The 17,081-nt window shown below is 39.5% G+C and overlaps 1 protein-coding gene across 1 annotated transcript in view; it reads right to left on the bottom strand.

The window, feature by feature from the left end:
• DNAH8 (dynein axonemal heavy chain 8) overlaps positions 1-17,081 on the bottom strand; it is a 303,075-nt gene that overhangs the window by 204,392 nt on the left and 81,602 nt on the right. Inside the window, exons 30-32 of the mRNA XM_037051914.1 lie at positions 13,345-13,445; positions 4,388-4,525; positions 3,983-4,223 (exon numbers count right to left, since the gene is read on the bottom strand). Of these exons, the coding sequence (XP_036907809.1) occupies positions 3,983-4,223; positions 4,388-4,525; positions 13,345-13,445 (480 nt within the window). The remainder of the gene's footprint in view (positions 1-3,982; positions 4,224-4,387; positions 4,526-13,344; positions 13,446-17,081) is intronic.

The following is a 17,081-nucleotide window of genomic DNA, read 5'->3' as shown; positions in this document are numbered from 1 at the left end:
GAAAGAAATCAAAGAATATGTCACAACAGTTTCCATGACAAGTTAAGTGCACTGTAAAATCATGGAAATTTTGAGCTTAGACCCAGTAGTCATTTAGTCATTTTATGAGCAAGAAAACCATGGCTGGAGATCATTATGTTGCAAGTTCAAACTCAAACCTTCTGTGATTCTGACTACTAATTATTTTACTGTATTATATACATGAAACAATGGAACTTAAATCATCATTTTATTTGATTATATTTTAATTGGACTTTTGGAGGGCAAAATGGAGAGATAACCACATTTGCTCTATCTCAACAACTTGCTATGAGGAACAAATGAGAATATATGTGAGAGTCTTTTGAACTCTTTAAAGTATCATATAAACATTGCTATATTTCTGCCTGTCTGGTCCCAATATAAATACTTCACCTGCTTAAAACTCAAATTTATTTCTATCTTATGGGTCTTCCTGTTTTTCTCTGAGAATCCTTGATATGAAAGTCTCACAAGCAAAAGTAAAAGTAAGCAATTTCCCCCTCTGTGCCTCAATTTATTTTCTTAAAATTTTTTATTAATCAATTTTTAGAAAGATAGGAAGGGCAAGAGTGAAAGAGATTTGTTGTTCCACTTATTTGTGCATTGATTTGTTGAGTCCCATATGTGCCCCGACCACAGATGGGACTGCAGTGAAAGGCCAGCAAACTCACAGTTATTAACAACCACACCTAAAACAAAAGCAAACCAAGAGGACAGCTAGATCAGGAGTGGAACCATAGTAATGAAAATCACATGAAGGGTTAGCAACAGGGGAATGGGAGGAGGAGAAGGGGGAAGAAGGTACAGAGAATAAGTAGCATAGACGGTAGGTAGAAAATAGACAGAGGGGAGGACAAGAATAGTAGGGGAAATATAGAATCTAAAGAACTTGTGACACATGGACATGAACTAAAGGGGGGGAATGGTGGGGGAGGGGTGTGCAGGGTGGAGGGGAATGAAGGGGAGGAAATGGAACAACTGTAATGGCATAATCAATAAAACATACTTTTAAAATTTAAGAAAACAATGCATTTACAATTGTATCAAAACAATAAATTAACAGTGATAATAAAAGACCTCTAGAGTGAAAATTATATGACACTAAGAGAAACTGAAGAAGACACAAGTAAATAGAAAGACAGTTTATGGCTCACGGATTTGAAGAATTAACATAGTTAAAATGTCCACACTACTTACAGATTCAAAAAAATCCCTATCAAAATTCCAATGCCGTTTTTTCACAGAAATACAGCAAACAATCCTAAAATTTATAGGAAACCACCAAAGGCCCTATATAACCAAAGCAGCCTTGAGAATGAAGAAAAAATGGGGTTATCATGCATCCTAATTTCATACTATATTACAAAGTTATAAAAATCAAAACAGTATGGTATAGACACAAAACAGACACAGAGATCAATAGAAAAGAATATAGAGCCCAGAAATAAAACCATATATATATGGTCTATTAATTTATAACAAAGGAACCAGGAATATATATTAGGAAACGACAGTCTCTTCGATAAATGGTGCTGGGAATACTTATTGGCCACATGCAAAAAAATGAAACTGGGCCACCATTTTACATCATACAAAAACAAAAAACCCAAAAATGGATTAAAGACTTGGACTTAAGACTTGAAACCATAAAATTCCTAGAAGACAACACAGGTGGTAAAATCCTTGACACTGGTCTTGGCAATGACTGTTTTTGAATTTGACTCAAAAAGCCAAGGCAACAAAAGGAAAAATAAGAAGTAGAACTACATCAAACTAAAAAGTTTCTGCACAGCAGCAGGACTTCTGTCAAGATGGAGGCGTAGGTGGAAACACTGTGCCTTCTCCCACAACCAAGTTTGAATACAACAAAGGTTTGGTGAACAAAGATGCAACCAAAGAACAGAAAATTGAACTATACGGAAGTCCAACAACAGCCAACCATTCAACTGGACAGTTAGAGGGGCAGAGCCGGCAGCGGAGCGGGACAGGCAAGAAAGATCCCCTGACCCCAGGCACCCAGGCAGCCGGGGTAGCATTGGGCAGATCCAGTGAGGGCACAAGGCAGGGGGCTGGCCATGGTCACACATTCGCTCACAGATAAACCAGCAGAGGAATGAGCAGTGAGATGAACCATGCAGGGCCTCAGCGGCGGCGGCGGCGGCGGCAGGAGGCAGCAGAGGGGGCCGACATTGCTTTCCTTTGACCCCGCCCCCACATACAGCATCACAACCCAGCGACTGAGTGGCCCAGCCCTGGTGAACACCTAGGGCTCTGCTCCTCATATGTAACAGGCACGAACAGTCCAAAACATGGCTCAAGAAGAGCTCAAAGCCCCAGAGCCAATAAATCTAAGCAACCAGGAAATAGCGAACCTCTCAGATGCACAATTCAAAACACTGGTGAATTGTGTTCTATGATCAGCATGCTCACAGAACTGGTTGATTTTAGTCACAAATTAGAGGAACATATGAAGGCTAAACTAATTGAAATGAAGGGAAATGCACAGGAAACCAATAGTGATGGAAAGGAAACTGAGACTCAAATCAAGGGAGTGGACCAGAAGGAAGGAAGAAATGACCAAACAGGAAAAAGCGAAGTTACAAGAATTCAAAAAAAAAAATGAGGAGAGGCTTAGGAACCTCCAGGACATCTTTAAATATTCCAACATCTGAATTATAGGGGTACCAGAAGGAGAAGAAGAACAGTCACTAGTGGAAAACTTATCTGAACAAATCATAAAGGAGAACTTCCCCAGTCTGGCAAAGGAAATAGACTTCCAGGAAATCCAGGAAGCTCAGAAAGTGCCAAAGAAGTTGGACCCAAGAAGGAACACACCAAGGCACATCATAATTACATCAGCCAAGACTAAAATGAAGGAGAGAATCCTACAGGCAGCAAGAGATAAGGGGACAGTCACCTACAAAGGAGTTCCCATCAGACTGTCAGCAGATTTCTCAAAAGAGACCTTACAGGCAAGAAGGGGCTGGAAAGAAGTATTCCAAATCATGAAATCCAAAGACCTACATCCAAGATTGCTTTATCCAGCAAAACTTTCATTTAGAATGGAAGGACAGATAAAGTGCTTCTCAGATAAGGTCAAGTTCAAGGAGTTCATCATCACCAAGCCCTTATTATATGAAATATTAAAGGGACTTATCTAAGAAAAAGAAGATAAAAAATATGAACAGTGAAAGAACAGCAAACTCACAGTTATTAACAACCATACCTAAAACAATAGCAAATCAAGAGGACAGCTGGATCAGGAGCGGAACCATAGAAATGAAGAACACATGGAGGGTTAGCAACAGGGGAGTAGGAGAAGGAGAAGGGGGGAGACGATACAGAAAATAAGTAGCATAGATGGTAGGTAAAAAATAGATAGGGGGAAGGGCAAGAATAGTATGGGAAATGTAGAATCTAAAGAACTTGAGACATGTGGTCATAAACTAAAGGGGGGGAATGGTGGGGGAGGGAGTGTGCAGGGTGGAGAGGAATGAATGGGGGGAATAGAACAACTGTAATGGTATAATCAATAAAATATATTTTAAAAAAAGAAAATAGGAAGATCTGGATCAACACTCCAAAAAGACAGACACATGGCCAACAGGTACACGCAAAGGTGCTCAACACAGCCAGTCACCAGGGAAATATGAATCAAAACCACAGTGAACTATAACTGCATGCCTGTTAGGATGGCTATCATTACAAATAGAAGAAATTACAAGTATTGTTGAAGATGTGGAAAGAAGGGAATCCTTATGTACTTTTTGTAGGAATATAAATTGGTGCAGCCACTATAGAAAACAGTACGAAGATTCTTCAAAAAATGAAAAATAGAACTACCATTGATCCAGTAACTCCACATACCCTTGAATAATATGTCTGTTTGTATAATTTTGTATAGCATTCATAAATGAAAAATGCGATATTCTTTAATGAACAATCTTATAATGTTATGTACCTCGATGTCATCCTTATTTTTAAGGAGTGGTGCTTCCATGATATTTCTAAGACAAAAAGAATCAGATTCCACATCAAACGGGGTTCCAGTTAACTCAGAGATTCGATCCCAGTGTCTCTGTTTCATTGCTTTATTGGTCATCATTTCTAGTAGAGGACATGACTCACTGAAATCATCAATTCTTTTTTTCAGATCCAAAAATGCTTGCCAATCTTTAAGTCCTTTTGGAAGTTTACGACACCTTTCAGAAAAAAGGAAAAAATTATTTCATCTATACATTTCTTTGAAGAAGGTGTTATGCACTTACAGCAATGTAACAGAGGATAAATTCATTTGTGAAATACTTATAGGACCCTAAGAATATAAGCACTACAAAAACATAAGCTTAATTAAATTGAAACTCACCTGTTTTGAAATTCCTGCAGTTCTGCATTAATTTTTTCAATGTCTACATCTCCCCAAAGTATTTCATAATAACCACTAATACTGCCCATAACAGTATCATACAGTCCATATAGCTTCTGAAGCAAGTTGAGTTCCTTTCTGGGAAACCAAATAATTGAGTCATTAAATATTGTGTGTTTTATTTTATTTATTTTTATTTAATCTATATTGTACTTTTTCCATTACCATTTAGTCCCTTTATACTCCCCTCCCCCCAGCATTCACCACCCTGTTGTCCATGTCCATGAGTCCTTTTTCTTCATTTTAAAAATAAATTCCATTATTAGATAAGCAGAATTCATCCAATCAAATATTTCATGTTATATGTATAAAATCTTATAAGTACCAACATGCATAGAACTCTGTCAGTTTCCACAGACTCTATTAAAGCTCTGTAAATTAGGTCAAGTTCACTGCTCTGAAATATTCCAAATCACACTATGACCTGACAGTGACAAATGGTTTGTTATTAACATACCAATCACTGCAAACAATGTGACCAAAAGTTGATAACTAAATCAAAGCCAAGACTAAGATTTTATTTTTTTCCTTTCAAATGCATGCTAGATTTTTATGAAAATGTCTGCCTTTCAGTCTGACATTAAACATCACTTTCCTACCAAAAGCTTTTCCTAATGTGCCCAAATGGAATTATATCCTAAGCAAGAATCAAAGAAGGGATTCCAGGTGCATCTAAGACACCAAAAATTGACTCCTCAATAGCATTTGTGGATTCTGCCAGTAATTCCTCAACCATTAGCATACAAAGAGGGTCCAAGCTAAAATTTACTTATGTTTTTGATGGAGTAAAACTCATTTTACTTTCCATTTACCAATAGGGTACACTAGACTCTTTTATAAATCTAAGATACATTCTGGAATCCTAGTTACTTTGTTTTTCCATTTCTTGTTTCATTTTGCTAATTCATCATCCTAAAAATTATTTCATTATTAATTACTGATTGTTCCCAACTGTACCAAAATGATAAAATCTCCTCTAAGGATGATGCAATAGTGATTTTCTTCTTACTGGGCTTCCCAAAGAATTGCATCATCTTACAAGAAAGTACAAAAAAAAAGAACTCTGGAAATATCATTTTTGTAATCTTTGGATTTTTATTTAGCTTTCACTTAATATACAATAGTTAAGAACTCAGAATTTTTCATATTCTATCTAAAACATCAAAGAGAAGGAAACTGACAAAGGAAGGAGCTTTCTAAGTACTGAATGGAGAAGAGACCAACAGAAAGCAGCACTCTAGACTCTAATTTTGATAGTGAAACAGACTGGGTAAGTGAAATCTCAGGCTGCGTCTTTAGGTGATGATAATTTAGGTCAATTTTATGTTTTAATCATTTTTATTTTCAACCACAGTTGACATACAGTATTATATTAGTTTCAGATGATTAGACATTACATAATTTAGTGATCATCCTGATATATCTCATACCCATCTGACACCATACATAGTTATTAGATTATTATTGACTATGTTCCCCATGCTGTGCTTTATATCCCCATGACTATTCTGTAACAACTCATTTGTATTTATTAATCCTTTTATCCTTTTTGACTAACCCCCCAACCTCCCTCCCATCTGGCAACTGTCAAAATGTTCTCTGTATCTATGATTCTGTTTCTGTTCTGCTTGTTTGTTTATTGTTCTTTAGATTCAGTTGCTGATAGATATGTATTTATTGCCATTTTATTGTTCATATTTTTAATCTTCTTCAAGAATATCCTTTAATATTTCATATAATACTGATTTGGTGGTAATGAACTCTTTTTGTTTTTTCTTGTCTGGAAAGTTCTTCATTTGTTCTTCAATTGTAAATGATAGCTTTGCTGGGTAGATTAATCTTGGTGTAGGTCCTTGCTTTTCCTCACTTTGAATATTTCTTCCCAATCCTTTCTGGCCTGTGAAGTTTCTTTTGAGAAATCAGCTGACAGTCTTATGGGAGCTCCCTTGTAGGTAACTAACTGAATTTCTCTTGCTGCTTTTAAGATTCTCCTTTTGTCTTTAACCTTTAAGATTTTAATTATGATGTGTTTTGTTGTGGGCCTCTTTGGGTTCATCTAGTTTGGGACTCTCTGTGCTTCCTGGTCTTCTATGTCTATTTCCTTCACCAAGTTAGCGAAGTTTTTTCTCATTATTTCTTCAAACTGGTCTTAAATTTCTTGCCATTTCTATCTTCTTCCAGCACACCTATGATGCAAATGTTGGAATGCCTGAAGTCATCTCAGAGGCTTCTTACACTATACTTTTTGGATTCTTTTTTCTTTTTGATGTTCTGGTTAGGTGTTTATGGCTTTCTTATATTCCCAATTACCTATTTCAGTGTTGGCTTCATCCAGTCTCCTGGGAATTTCCTGTAAATTAACCTTCATTTCAACAAGCATATCATTTGCTTCTGACTGGTTCTTTTTTATGCTATTTAGGTTCTCAGTACATTCACTGAGCATCCTTATAACCAGTATTTTGAACTCTGCATCTAGTAGATTGGTTTTCTTCCTTTCTAGTTCTTTTTTTTAAGTTTTGTTCTATTCTTTCATTTGGGCCATGTTTCCTTGTCTCCTCATTTTGCAGCCTCCCTGTGTTTTGTTTCTATTTACTAGGAAGAGCTGCAATGTCTCTCAGGCTTGGTAGACTGGCCTTATGTAATAGGTGCTCTGTAGGATCCAGTGGAATAGCCTACCTCCTCAATCACCCAAGGTGGGTACTCGAGTGCACCTCCATTATGGGCTGTATACACTTTCTTCTTGTAGTTGAATTTTGACTGCTATTGGCACAACACTGGGAGGGATTTACTCCTCGGGCCAGTCAGCTGCAAGGATTGGCTGTGACCTCTGACCACCAACCTCCAGCCACTGTGGAGGATCAGGTGTGCAGGAGCCCACCCCACAAACCAGAACTTACTTCAGCAGGGCTCTGATGTCTGCTGTTTGTTCCCCTGAGTGTGTTGTTTTTGGAGGTGGTTAGGCGTGGTGCTTCAATGCAGTCTGAAGCTGTACACTGGGTACGTTGTCTCTGGGGCCTCCTGGGAGGTGCAGGCCAAGGTCAGCCACCATCTGTGTTCTGCTCCAAGCCACCCTGCATGAGCTACAAAGCAATCTGCAGATGGCTGCTACGTGTGCTAGGCTTAGAGGTACCCAGGAGAAGCCAGACTGTGAATTAAGCCTGGCTATTGCTAGTGCAGGGCCTGGGGCCACTTAGTGAGAGACACAGAGCTTGTTGAGGGCAGACGCTGCTTGTTTGAAAGAATGTAGGAAGATCTGAATTATGAGCCAAGACAACCCATTCTGATAGAAAAGTCACTGGAAACAGCTTGGATGGGCCCAAAAGTTGGGGTGGACAGGGACTCAGGGAATCACCAGTGTGTGCCAAATAGTGTGAGCCAGGTTAATGGAGTCTCAGATATGGCTTCTGCCTGCATGCTCATTGGGAGAGCTCATTAAGGGAACAATGGACTGTGCAGGTACTTCGGTTTGGGAGAAAGCAACACCTCCAGCTCTAACCCTGCTGTTGGACAATTGAGTTCCTCACCATATGTCTATCATGCCTTTCAATCTGCTGCCCACATGCTGGAGCACAGAGGAAGTAAGTCCATGCATGAGCCCTTTAAGAGAAACTGCCTGGGACTCCAGAAGCTTTTGCCTTCATCAGCCTCAATCCCTGCTGGTTTTTATAACCAGAAGTAATGGGGAATTCTCTCCCTGGTAGTGGAAACCTTGGCTGGGGGGTGGGGGGGCCTGGTACGGGACTAGGACCCCCTTGTTACTCAGAGGAGACCTCTGCAACTGAGATATTTCCTCTCAATTCTTATCTACCATCCATTGGTGCGTGACCAGCCAATTTCACATCTCCATGCCTCCTACCGGTCTCATGCGGTTTCTTTAGTAATTCCGTAGTTATAGCACTTCCATTCAGCTCAATTCCATTTGGTTCTGAATGGTTGTTGTTCTTTGATTCAGTTATAATTTTTATGTGGTTGTGGGAAAAGGAGGATACTATGTTTTACCAATGCTGCCATCTTGACCCTGAATTTTACTAAACTCAATGACTTATGAGTAAACAATATATTCCAGTAGAGGCAACAGCTTCATCATGCAATATTTTGCAACAAGAACTTACACCACATCATTATGCCAAAAAGATGTAACAATGTTCCTTCATTATTTATGGCATTTATGTAAGTTTTACTTGATACATTCCTTAAGTAGACAAGTGTTGAAGGTAGGCATGTATTCAAAGAAAATAGAAAATAACGAAAAAATTCACTGAATCATTCAAACCTCAAAGTAATGAGTTTTGAATTTATATTGCAAAAAAGATGATCTCTTCAACAAAATTATGAGGGTCTGAGTTTTCAACAATCTTGAGTTTTAACAGTGCAAGAAACATGAGAAGTGTAACAGTGTAAGAAAAATCAGAAGTGACAATAGACCAAAACTTTTGGTGATGGACCTGAACTTCAGAATCAATGTTTACAGGATGGCTGTGCTCCAGGTTCAGGCATGACAGGTGGTGAGCAGCTGGTTGCATTCAAAAGTCAGTCTCTATTTCTTGTCTATATATCTTAAAACCAGTTCTATTATGAAGTTTGGATTTTTACTGTTTGAGTTCTCAATACATTTTCTAATAAAATTGCTTTATAGCCCTCTATTCTTACTTCTGTACACTATTTATAAGTTTCTTGATATAAAAAATAAAAAGGGGTCCATTGGTCCAAATGGTATGTATATAAGAATGATTATTTTTCCTGGAACACTAAGGATTCAAATAAAACACTGAGTCTCAGACAGAGTGTTCAAAAAAGTTAACTAGGGAGTTTACAAAATATAAGTTTCCTAGTCCCCAATCCCAGAGATTCTGATTTAGTATGTCAGGGCCAAAGACCAGACATCCACAATTCTAACGCAACTGGCCACTGAATTAAGCTTGGTGAATGACTACTTTAGAAAAAGAATACAAACCATCTACCCTAAATGGCTAAAGCATTAATTTATCTTCATACAAGGAACATAAAGGAAAGAATAAACAAATGGGACTTCATCAAAATAAAAAGCTTCTGCGTGGGTAAAGAAAACAGTATGAAAATGAAAATAGAGCCAACTATATGGGAAAACATATTTGCCATTGACACTTCACACAAAGTATATAAAGAACTCACATAACTCCACTTCAGGAAGACAAAAAACCCAGCTGAAAAATGGGCAAAAGATCCAAACAGACACTTCTCCAAAGAGGAGTGTCTCAACATCATTAGCCATCAGAGAGACACAAATTAAAACCACAATGTGATACCACTTCACACCAGTCAGAATAGCCATCATAAACAAAGCAACAGCCCTGGCTGGTGTAGCTCAGTGGATTGAGCACGGGCCTGCGAACCACACGATCGAGGTTCGATTCCTAGTCAGGGCACATGCCTGGGTTGCAGGCCAGTTCCCAGCAGGGGATGCATGAGAAGCAACCATACATTGTATATTTCTCTCCCTCTCTCCTTCCCTTCCCCTCTAAAGATAAATAAATAAAATATTTATTAAAAAAATAAAAATAAGCAGAGCAACAAACAACAAGTGTTGGAGAGGTTGTGGAAAAAAGGGACCCTGGGTGACCTTTTGGTGGGAATGCAGACTGGTGCAGCCACTGTGGAAAACAGTATGGAATTCCCTCAGAAAACTAAAAATGGAACTACCATTCGATCCACCAATCCCACTGCTGGGATTATACCCTACAGATCCTGAAACACTAATTCAAAAAAATCTATGCACCCCAATGTTCACAGCAGCACAATTTACAATAGCCAAGTGCTGGAAGCAACCTAAATGCCCATCAGTAAATGAGAGGATCAAAAACTGTGGCACATTCATGCAATGGAATACTATGCAGCTGAAAGAAAGAAGGAGCTCCTACCTTTCACAACAGCATGGATGGAACTGGAAAGCACTATGCTAAGTGAAATAAGCCAGGCAGTGAAAGAGAAATAACAAATGATCTCACCTATCAGTGGAACCTAATCAACAAAACAAATAAGCAAGCAAAATACAACCAGAGACATTGGAATAAAGAACAATTTGACAGTAACCAGAGAGGATGGGAGAGAGGGATAACAAGGGATAATAGGGGAAGGGCCATCAAAGAACATGTATAAAGGACACATGGACAAAGCCAAAGGGGGTAGGTTCGAGGATGTGGCAAGGGTTGTGGTTAGGTAAAATGGAGACAACTGTACTTGAATAACAACAAAAATTTTTTTCTTCAGACAATTTCAGGCCCATTCTGCCATGATATTTTCATGCTGTGACTTTTCAAGAAGTTTAGGAAAGTTCTTTCCTAAAGCCAAGATCCTAATAAGCTAATACCATTGTTTTAACTTTGCCTTTAAGAAAAATTATATTTAAAATTCTATTAAAATACACTTTTTAAAATCTTAAATCTGACTTACAGCCAAGATGGAGGCATAGGTAGACACACTGTGCCTCCTCGAACAACCAAAACAAGGATAACAACAATTTAAAAACAAAAACAACCAGAAATGACAGAAAATCAAACTGTATGGGAGTCCGACAACTAAGGAGTTAAAATAGACACATTCATCCAGACCAGTAGGAGGGGCAGAGTCGGGCGGTCAAGCAGAGAGAGGTCAGGGCACGGGAAGCGGTGACACCTGGCGTGCAAGGTGGCACTAGGCAGAACCTGGGTGCCCAGGTGGCGACTGGCAGACCCCGGGTGTTGGGTGGCAATGGGCAGACTCAGCAAGGCGGCGACTGAGAAGCTGGGGGCCGTGTGCAAGGTAGCTGGCTGACCAGGCAGCAGTCCCACATTCGTGCACAGATAACTGGGGAACAAGACAGATTGCGCAACCCAGGGTCCGAGTGCCAGGAAATACAGCTTCAAAACACCAATTGAAAACACTTGTGGGGGTTGAGGCACAGGGAGAGACTCCAACCCTCACAGGAGAGTTCAATGAAGAGACCCACAGGGTCCTAGAACACACACAAGCCCACCCACACGGGAATCAGCACCAGAAGGGCCCAGTCCATTTGGGGGAAGCAGTGGAAGGGACAGAGGTGCAAGAGAGAGCAGAGTAAAACGCCATTTTTTCCCTCTCAAACCCCACCCCCACATACAGCATCACAACCCAGCAACTGAGTTGCCCCACCTGGTGAACACCTAAGGCTCTGCACCTCATATGTAACAGGTGTGAACAGACCAAAACATTATGGCTCAAGCAGAAGAGCAGCTCAAAGCCCCAGAGCCAATACTTCTAAGCAACCAAGAGATAGCCAACCTATCAGACGCACAGTTCAAAATACTGGTGATCAGGATGCTCACTGAACTGGTTGATTTTAGTTGCAAATTAGATGAAAAAATGAAGGTTACACTAAGTGAAATGAAGGGAAATGCACAGGGAACCAATAGTGATGGAAAGGAAACTGGGACTCAAATCAAGGGACTGGACCAGAAGAAAGAAAGAAACATTCAACCAAAATAGAATGAAGAAACAAGAATTCAAAAAAATGAGGAGAGGCTTAGGAACCTCCAGGACCTCTTTAAATGCTCCAACATCCGAATTATAGGGGTACCGGAAGAGAAAGAGCAACAAGTGGAAAACTTATTACAACAAATAATAAAGGAGAACTTCCCCAATCTGGCAAAAGAAATAGACTTCCAGTAAGTCCAGGAAGCTCACAGAGTCCCAAATAAGCTGGACCCAAAGAGGAACACATGAAGGCACATAATTACATTAGCCAAGATTAAAATGAAGGAGAGAATCCTAGAAGCAGCAAGGGATAAGGGGACAGTCACCTACAAAGGAGTTCCCATCAGACTGTCAGCTGATTTCACAAAAGAGGCCTTACAGGCAAGAAGGGGCTGGAAAGAAGTATTCCAAGTCATGAAAGACAAGGACCTACATCCAAGATTACTCTATCCAGCAAAGCTTTCATTTAGAATGGAAGGGCAGATAAAGTGCTTCTCAGATAAGGTCAAGTTCAAGAAGTTCATCATCACCAAGACCTTATTATATGAAATGTTCAAGGGACTTATGTAAGAAAAAGAAGATAAAAAAATGTACAGTAAAATAACAGCAAATTCACAATTACTAACAACCACACCTAAAATAAAAACAAACTAAGGAAACAACTAGAACAGGAACAGAACCACAGAAATGGAGTTCACATGCAGGGTTAGCAACAGAGGAGTTGGGGGGGGGGTGAGGTACAGAGAATAAGTAGCATAGACAGTAGGTAGAAAATAGATGGGGGGGAGCAAGAATAGTATGGGAAATGTAAAAGCTAAAGAACTTAAGACACACGGACATGAACTAAAGGGGGGGAATCTGGGAGGGAGAGGGTGTGCAGGGTGGAAGGAAATGAGGGGGAAATGGGACAACTGAAATAACATAATCAATAAAATATATTTTAAAAAAGAAAAGAAAAAAATCTTGAATCCATTTTTAAAAATTAGTTAAGTTCCTTAGGTTTCAATCTCCATGAATTCTATGTCTACCCAATTAAAAAGAACACTTAGCATAAATGCAGTAAGAAGAGATTGTGAGCTAAGGAGGGCTATTCCTTTAAATAACCAAAAGTCATCCAAAATTGCAGGGCTTTTGAACAATCACCGACACTATTCAAAAAAAGAAAAAAGAAAAAAAGAAAGCACAGATGAAACTTGGCCATCAATACTCAGAATTTCTGCAATCCAATTTCTCCTATTCTAGAACATTGCTTTTGTATACGGAGACTATATAGACAATTGGTCAGGAACAGCCGAGAATAAAGAGAGGATTCAGGAGTGTTCTAGGGGAGTCCTTCTCCTCAATAATAATGGTTTTAATGATGACATGATTCTTCTAATGGACAGTATTTAATTATCTGCATATAAAACTTACAAAATTTTTACACTTACCTGACTTTGTGTAAAACCTCATAGTCAGTCACAGGCAACCCAAAAAGTTGCTCACCAGATGAATACGTAACAAACTTTCTCCACAGATCATCAAAATTGGCCTATAGAAGGGTTTTTAAATTGCAGTAAAATACAATTAATCCATACCCCATTAAAGTAGAATATATTATAATTATATTACATTGAGGTTTATTTAATGCTGTCTATGAAACAAGGATTTGTGAAGCAAATGTATGAGATACCAAGCTCTCACAAGAAAAGTTAACCACTTAGGAAAATTAACTTTCAAACTTTCTAAAAGTATTCATTTTATATAAAATTATTTCTTTAATAATTTAAGTGGTCCCCAGAAGACTTATATTTCAAGTTCCCATAAACATGTCTGTAATGCAGTATTTAAAGCTGCATTTTAAAAAATCTATAATTCAGGCTCTATCACTAATTCAGACTGGTCATCCATCCCTCCTACAAAGTCCAAATGAGTGAAGCATTAGCACCATCCACTCAACCCTGTTTGTAAGCTATAACAAGTTGCCAGAATGAAAGATTCCATTCTAACACAATGAAAGAACAGAAAAAAACTCCAGAAAAAAACCTGAACAAAATGGAGATAAGCAATCTATCAGATGCATAGTTCAAAGCACTGATTATAAGGATGCTCAAGGAACTTAGTGGGGACCTCAACAGCATAAAAAAAATACAGTCAGAAATGAAGGATATACTAATTGAAATAAAGAACTATTTACAGGGACTCAACACTGGAGTGGATGAAGCCAAAAATCAAGTAAATGCTTTGGAACATAAGGAACCATTTGAGAGAATTCTAGTAATTGAAACAGCAAAGTTAATGAATGTCTTTGGAACAGGAATTTGAATCTCCTGTGGTTAGAATGCCAAGTATTAACAGTTTAAAGCACAAAAACGAACAGAAATAATCCACCTGTGACAAGACATGTGTGCTCTACTTAAACGGTGTAACACATCAGTAAGGATGCTGAGTTTCCAGCACTGGGAAATACATGGCATCGAACCTCACAGTGCTCAGATGGTGATATAGGTCCACCAGACACACTAGCATGTTTTACAGGTGCTGAAACAGGAAAGCGTGAAGACACCAGCAGAACACCAATAAACTCTTAGTTCCCAGAGAGTAAGAGCCATGTTTTGCACTTTTTTATATTCTTTAGTGGTTAGTACACTGGGACTGTGTAAACATTAGAAAAGGAGAGACAAAAACTTCAAAGTTAGCATGCATTGAAACAATGACCTCTAAAATCTTGTTAATAAGGTGAAGACTATTGATAGATGACAATCACACACCCTCTTTTCCATTCAGGTCCCAAATAATATAAAAAGATCCACAGTACCAAACGAACAGGGAACAAGGTATCAGCTTTGTCAGCAGGCCAGCCAAGTGCACAGTGATCCCAATGGAGTAAATAAAGTTGCATCAGAGACCACCACTGCGACCTGAGGCCCAATGTGAGGGTCCTGCTTCTTCCCCAGATTTAGATCTTGGCAATTGCTTCTTTGGGAGGGCAGAGGGAAGCACCTGTTTTAAGGAAAGTTGGGTCCACAAATCTGACCCCAAGTCATACACCCAGCCAGATGCATGACCAGCAGCCTGCTCGGCTCACACCCCCAAGCATAATAAGCAGAACAAAGATACAAGAAGGCTAGAGATGGGCCTTGCATTGTCTTCTCAATAAAGTGACCACAGCCCTGGTACAAGGGCTACACATTAAATTCCTAGTTGCTGACCAATAACTTGGTAACTCTTGAGGGAAAGACAAGGAACTGGGTCTACCTTCAAAATATACTCAGGCTCCAACCATTTCTATCAACACAAATACCACCACTCTGGTCTGGATTCACCTGGATTATTGCCATAGCCTCCCAATAGTCTCCCTGCTTCTACCCTTGACTGCCAATAATCTATTCTCAACACAGTAGTGCTCCCCTGAAAATAGGAATAAGATCATGTCACTCCTCACTTAGAATCAAATCCAATGTCCTTCCTGGGCTGGCATATCTTCTACAGTCTGTCCCCTCAGTGCCTCTCTGCCCATACTGCTATTGCTCTGTCCTTGCTCATTCTGCTCCTTGTCACTTCTCCTGTACACTCTTCTCCTGTACACTCCTTACACTCTTACTCTTGCAAAGAGCAAGGCCTTTGCACTTGCTCTTCCCTCTGCCTGAAAATCTGTTCCTACGGATATCAGCCTGGCTCATTCCCTCACTTCTCTAGATCTCTGTTCAATTATCACCTTCTCAAGGAAGCCTTCTCTGGAAATGCTATTTTAAATTTCACCTCCACATACGCACAGCCCAGCACTCTATGGCCCTTCTCTGCTTGCCCAGCCCTCTTGGCACTTATCACCATTCAACAATACTATCACTTTTCACTATTTATTTTGCTTTTATTGCTGAGGCCCAACAGGTAGGCATCACGTGAGTAAGTTAGTTTTAGTCCTGGCTCCTCCAGAGAGTCAGGCCTTTCCTTGGGACTTTGGATCCAAACCTGAGGACTTCAGTTAGCAAAGGAGAAGTGCTGGCAAGAGTGATAGGAGGAGCTGGTTTTAGTCCAAAAGTGACCCCTGTATTTCCGGGGAGAGAAGAATCATGACAATAACAAGGAACTAGACTATTTGAGGGTATCACATGTAAGTGAAAGGCTTGTGCCTGCTGCAACTCATGAAAACCCTTGTCAACACATACACCTACTTTATAAAACCCACAAGAGTTACTGGGCCAGACTGACCCTCCCTGGAACCAGGCACCAGAGATGCTGGGCTTTGTGACGACAGATAATTTCATCTGCTTTGCACAAGTTTATTCCAGTAAGGAACAAATGCAACCTGGTTATTCCAATGATTCTGAAGAAACACTCCTGATGTCAGAGTATAGCTGTTATATTTTAAAGCACTCAAATCAAGGAAGATACTTGAAAGTTAGATACCATATGAGAAACTCTACTTGGTTATGATGGGAAAAGCCTGAACTACCCTTCCCACTCTCAGGAGAACCTGCAACTTGAGAGATTCCACCTAACCTGATTGAACATTTTTGGCAAAAGGGTGCATGGAACCAGTGCAAGGCATCCACAGAACATACACATAGAGCAGCAAGAATGAGATTGCTGTCTCTAACTCCTCCACTTATTTGCTTTGGTAAAAAACCCAATTGTCAAGTAATATAAAGTAACTTCTGACATAGGTAAAGGGATATTTCAAAATGCCAACCTGGTATGGGGCAGAACAAAGCTATAAACTACAGAAAGCCTTCATATGGGAAGATCAGCTATAAAACATGGGTATTCCTGGTAAAAAAGAAAACACTGACTTTTGGATAGCAGCTCTGTACGCTCTAGTGGGATGAGCATGGAAGCTGCCTGGGTATAAAGACAGGCAGAAACTGGGGCCAGGAAAGAAAAAAGTAAGGTCTAGAGGGAGGTACAGGACAGAAAGATGTTTATTACTTTTACTGCATTTTAAGAAGGAAAGACTAACAGTTTTTTAAATGCTGAGAAGATTTAGTAAAGGGGAAGAGGTTGAAAGAAAAGAATAACAAGGGCCAACCTAAGAAGAGACAGGGAGAGCCCTCAGGGACAGGAAGGGAGGCACATCTTTCTACAATTTACATCACAGACTCTAAATTTCCTCTGTAAATTTGGAGACTAGGTAATCTGTTTCAAAAAAATCCCAAAACTATCTCTCCCACATCTGTCCTGTAAAATC

Source organism: Sturnira hondurensis, unplaced genomic scaffold (genome assembly GCF_014824575.4).
Source record: "Sturnira hondurensis isolate 20B ecotype Veracruz unplaced genomic scaffold, ASM1482457v3 Scaffold0000880, whole genome shotgun sequence".
NCBI lineage: Eukaryota > Metazoa > Chordata > Mammalia > Chiroptera > Phyllostomidae > Sturnira > Sturnira hondurensis.
This window is presented reverse-complemented; position numbering and strand designations above follow the sequence as displayed.